General features: G+C 27.3%; 1 protein-coding gene across 1 annotated transcript; it reads left to right on the top strand.

Moving 5' to 3' along the window:
• The first annotated feature begins 868 nt into the window (after nucleotides 1-868).
• Nucleotides 869-3,518, top strand: LOC143598916 (uncharacterized). The gene is made up of 12 exons (XM_077077005.1): nucleotides 869-937; nucleotides 1,293-1,377; nucleotides 1,483-1,573; nucleotides 1,662-1,804; nucleotides 1,895-1,985; nucleotides 2,086-2,221; nucleotides 2,311-2,366; nucleotides 2,578-2,698; nucleotides 2,814-2,819; nucleotides 2,883-2,996; nucleotides 3,093-3,167; nucleotides 3,270-3,518. Exons 1-12 carry the CDS (start codon nucleotides 869-871, stop codon nucleotides 3,516-3,518), a joined length of 1,236 nt encoding a protein of 411 aa, XP_076933120.1.
• Nucleotides 3,519-5,670: the final 2,152 nt, after the last annotated feature.

The raw sequence follows: 5,670 nt of genomic DNA, 5'->3' as shown, positions 1-5,670 counted from the left end.
TTGTATTGTTTTTTTTATTGAATTTAAGTAAATTATATCCGACCAATTTCAGGATATATTTCTGTTAAATTTATAATTGTTTTGTTTGACCAATCTTAATTTTTTCCGGCTAACCTGTTGTTATAGTTTACTTCTGCAAATCTTTATATTTTGATTTACGGCTAGTTTCCCTTCAATTTATTTTTCCCGACAATTTATTTTTAGTTTAAACAAAAAACAGAAACTTTTAATTTTGTTAAGATTATAAGTTTAGTAAGCTTTCTAAATCATAATTGTGATTTTCTAAAACAAACAAATAATTTTTAATTTTACAATAATAACAATAATTAAGTAAAGAATTTATGATTTCAGTAACTGATTTCATTAACCAATATATAACAATAAAATAATTCTAAATTAAGCAATACATTTTTTGAATATATTAACTGATTTCATTAACCTTAAATATTGATATCAAATATTTTTTGTATAATAATACATTTTAAATTTTCATTTTGAATATATTCAATCGATTATTTTTCAATAAACCGGTTTAATGATATTAATAATGGTTTTCAGTTACCTTAAATATTTAAATAATTTTTCTTGTATAATAATACAATCGGTTATTTTTGGAATAAGGAATTACAATAAACCGCTTAAATTATATTCAAACTTTATTTAGAAAGTTTCTAAACATAATACGTTTACCAAAATTTTTATTCTCTACATCCTACTATATAATATTTAGCTAATCGCATAAGCCTTTATCATACTATAGCGGATTAAAAATTTTCCAACAATGTAAGCTCATCCCTTTTTTAATAATTTTGTTTATGTTTCAAATAGTTTATTCTAATATTTTATATTTTAATTTATTCATAAGACAATGGAAGCTCAAAAATTTACCATGCTTAATGAGATTGATGTTCTCAAAACGTCACCATCAACTATGAAGGTTAGAGTTATAAGACTGTGGACCATATAAGACAATAAAAATGTGAATGGGGATTTTCTGATCGAGATGGTGCTCATGGATGAAAATCTACGTATCTAATTATGAATGTGTATCTAATTATTGATTGACTTTTAATTGTAATTCTTATATATATTTTTTGCTTTAATGACAAGAGAATCGAATCCAAGCAACCGTTTACAAACATGATATTTTTAGATTCAAAAGATTCCTCAAGGAAAGCTCAACTCTGACTATAGTTAATCCGAGCGTTGGTTTAAATGGATCGAACTACTGTGTGATTGACTGTTCCAACAAATTGGTGCTGGGACCAAACACACTTGTGAATTCATGTCAGGAGTTTGATGGTCGTCTGTTTGGTTTTAAGATGATTTCTTTTGAATCACTAATCGATAAAGATATTTCTTTGAAATCGACATTTGGTATAAAATAATTTTCTGACATGCAAATAAATAGATTTATAATGTTAGCGTTAGATTTCCATTAAATTTATTAATTAATTATTTTTTTATTTTTCTTTGTGTTAGATATTATTGGTCACGTGGTTCATGTGTTCAAGAGCAATGCTTCAAACGTCAAAGACAAAAACAAGCGTACAATAGAGATATCTGATTTACGGTATTACTATTACACCTAACATTTGATTACATATTTTTGTTAATAAACTTTATACTTATGACTGTTTCTAATGCTTTTGTAATTTCAGTGGAAATTGTGTGTATCTCACACCATGGGATAATTATGCGTCTGAGCTCTCCAAATATGTAATTGAACATTTTGATGAAGGCCATGTCATTATTGTACTGCAGTTTGGTAGGGTTAAGTATTACACCGGTTCTGATGGTAAAGGTAACTATGTCTACTGTTTTTAACTTTCTTGGGTTTTAACATGTCACTAACTTAAACTAATGTGTCGTTGTATAATTTTCATTTTTTTAGAGAAAGTGTATGTGTCGAATTCTTTTGGATATAATGTTGCCTGTTTCTTTATAAACGACTTTTTATTTGAAATAGAAGAATACAAAAACAGGTATATTGTTAAACGAATATTGTTTTAGTTTATGTATTTAGTTTTTAAATTTCATATTATGTTACTTATTCCTAAATTCATTAAATTTTAAATGTTGTAGTTTGGTGGATCTGCTAAATGGCAATGATGTTGCTGTTCGTAAACCGATAATGGTGAAGATGTTGTCGTCTGTTGATGATGAGTTTTTGAGAGCAACATATTTTTTTAACATCGGTGATATTTGTACCATTATATTTGTAAGTTAATTATTACAATCTTTATTTTATCCTAATTATCGTTCAATCCTAATAGAATATTTATTAAGTGCTTTTGTACTATTATGTAGCCTAAAAGTATCATTATCCTTGGTACAATTAAGGCAATCTGCCCAGATACGGAATGGTATTACATTGGTTGAAATACTTGTAGCCATAAGCTCATGGAAAATAATGGTGAAGGTGGAAAGGAGTATGAATGCAAAACAGTAAGATGCAATGTTTTAGGTCTTATCCCTACACCTAGGTATTTATTGAATTCAAATTCAAATGTGTAATTAGTGCATTTTAAAAGCATATGTTATTCTTTCTATTTACCTATTTATACACTTTTGTAGGTTCAAGATCAAAATAAGGGAGCAGGATTCCACTGGAGTTGTGTCGTTAACTCTGTTTGATAGAGATGCTAAAATGTTGACTAAGAAAACAACAAAAGAATTGATTGATTCTCAAAATGAGGTTTGTTTTCAATTAAAATACTTTATTATTTATACATTGCCATCTATATAAGAGATTGTAATTTTAACAATGATTAATATTATATTTGTTTTTTTGTCATCTAATTTTATTACAGAATAAGGTGTAAAATGGTGGATTCCCTGCTGAATTGGATTGTTTATTAGAAAAGATATTCGCTTTTAAGGTCGATGTTGTAGATTTCAACTTCAGAAACAATGTCGAGGACTATGGTATAAACAAGCTTACTGATGACACCAATATTATAAAAGAGTTACAGAAAAGGCTTAATGGTCGTTTGGTAATAATATAATCCGAATGTTAATTTAAACACCTAAATTTAATTTTATAATTATTTCAACTAACATATGTTGATTTTCCATTTTTGTCTTATCAGCAATCAGATTCTAATTCTGTTACATTGGGCGCATCTATTTCTGAGTTCCAGTCATCCGGTTCTGTTTCTATTAAGGTATGAATATGTTTTTTAATATAATACTTCAAACGTATAAATATAGTTAATAGAAAGATGTGTAACATGATTGTGTATTGGCTCTTACTATTTTAATAACAGGTTTCTGATATTGGAGATAATCAAACTCCAAGTTCAAATGTTAATGCTCAGGATGTGGCAACTGACGCAAAAGGAATGTCAACGTCTTCTGACGATAAACTTAAGAGAAAACTGGTGGAAGTTTTTGAAGTTGAAGATGATGCTAGCATGTCGGCCACTAAGATGAAGTCTAAGACTACTAAGGAGATGGAGACCACCAGTGAATCATGTGAAGGTGCAACACTCTTAACTCCTAAAGTGGAGAAGTAATATAAGTGAGCAATTTCATTTTTGTCGGTTTAGAATTATGTTAACTTTTTGAGAGGTTTGGATATTTTTTGTTTGGTTTTTCTCTTTTGTTTTTTTGAACGTGGTATGCTTGAATGTTGGTTTATTTGAACAATTTATTCTTCTTTTGTTTTATGTATGGATTTCATTTTATTAAATTAATGTTTACTTGCTTCATGTCTGAGTTTGAAAACAACTTAAGTTCATATATGGTTATTTTGGAATTGTTGTTAATATAATCCTTTTGTTTGAAAACAACTTAAGATATAATCATTGTGTAAACTGGTACTTTATTTACCTATATTAAATGTTACATATGATTTTTGAAATCTGTATTTATGTATAAACTTTATAAGTTAATATATGGTTATTTTGGAATTGTTGTTAATATAATCCTTTTGTTTGTTTGGTCTGTATATAATCTATTAATTTGTAACATTCTATACACCTAATCTTTTAATGTGAAACAATTATGTTTTATAATCGAAACATAATTTAATTTACAATAACCTTTTATTTTTATAATACGAAAATGTGTTTTTTCATTAAAAGTAAATAAGTTAGTTTTTCCTTCTCAACTTTTTAAAGTTCTAACACATTTTTAATATAACAATAAATTACTTTTTGCTTTTCCACTTTTGTCTAATGTCTAATTCTGTATACAACGGTTTCGTTTTAATTTTTGTATTACAAATATATAGTATATTTTATAAAATATTTTCTATAATAACTTACTAAATGTTACACATTAATAAAAATGTTATTTATTAATTAAGTGTAACATATATTTATCAATATCTTTATAAAATACTGAATTTAAATTTTAACCTGGTAACAAATCAGGAATATAAATTACTAATTAACTTCTATAATTTTGTTAAAGATTTAGCCTAATTTTAAAAACTTTTAACATGATCAAATATAAAAAGCCCATTCCATTAGGCCCATACCCGTATTTTCTGTACATATAATTATTGTTAATTATCATCAAGAATTCTATTACTTCGATTTTTCTGGAATTTCCTGCCATTTGAACAGAAGATTGAGTCATCTCTTCGAAAACCTTCTTCCTCTTTGATATAAATCTCAATCCATGGAGAATGTAAGTACTATTATGTGAGATACTTTAATTTTGTTATTTTTCTTATTTGATACTGTTCTAATCTTTTGAGCCCTAATTTATATTAACCGAAGATGATTTTTAGTCACAGTCTTTAATGTTGTTGTTTAGGGTTTAGTGATAATATCGAGCTTTTCTATTTAGTTCGTCTTCAACAATTTTATAAACTGATTATACTCTCTGTGCATGCTTGAGGTTGTTAATGTAACAACTCGGATTTTCCATATATTATATCCGACCCGCTTTTATGTTCAGGTTATTTTATCAAATAAAGTACCGCATTCATCGAGTTATTGTTATAATACTATTTTTAATTATTTATTTTAAACATATTTATAACTTTCATTCATATACACAATTCACCCTAAACTATAGTTTTATCTCTTTATGTTTCCATCTAATAAGTTCAGGGATCAATATGCAAATCTGAAAAATAATTATATTAATATATTTTTTTAATAAACCAGATCCATACCCTCTTTCTGAACCCGAATCCATTTTGGAATCAAACCCGATGACCCGTTTACGTTTCTTGAGCCTTAATCCTCTGTATAACTTTGGAAATTATCTTATTAGATCATTACTGCGTGTATTGCGTCCTCACCGACATCTAGAATTAGGAAATTGATATATTATTGATTCGTAATTAGTTATATAACGAACCCATCGTATATGATTTCTGGAATTACTTTCACACATCATAATAATGTAATTAAACTCACATACATCACCTCTGGAACCCGACAAACCTAGCATCTGTTTAATTGCATCTTACCAGTTCGTAAGGATCGATTGTAATTCATTTATGCGCCGTCAATGGCTGTTAGCCTTTCATCATAAATCTGTCCACTAAACAGGTAATTATTGTATGATTTGTGTTCGTCTCTAAGCCTTTTACATTAGCCCCAATGTTAATTAAACCAAGAACAAACGAATCGACTGATTTAAATTTCTAGGGTTCTTGTTTGAATTTGGATTTATCTCTTTATATATTTAACTAACATCTTCTGTATG

This window comes from Bidens hawaiensis, unplaced genomic scaffold, assembly GCF_021521415.1.
Source record: "Bidens hawaiensis isolate Kalapana, Puna unplaced genomic scaffold, B.hawaiensis_p1.1 tig00051251_1, whole genome shotgun sequence".
NCBI lineage: Eukaryota > Viridiplantae > Streptophyta > Magnoliopsida > Asterales > Asteraceae > Bidens > Bidens hawaiensis.
This window is presented reverse-complemented; position numbering and strand designations above follow the sequence as displayed.

Coding starts and splice junctions, on each gene's coding strand:
- LOC143598916 (XM_077077005.1), top strand. CDS start 869: ATGGAAGCTCAAAAATTTACCATGCTTAATGAGATTGATGTTCTCAAA. Junction 938..1,292: donor CGTCACCATCAACTATGAAG/GTTAGAGTTATA, acceptor AATTCATGTCAG/GAGTTTGATGGTCGTCTGTT. Junction 2,367..2,577: donor ATCTGCCCAGATACGGAATG/GTATTACATTGG, acceptor ACACTTTTGTAG/GTTCAAGATCAAAATAAGGG.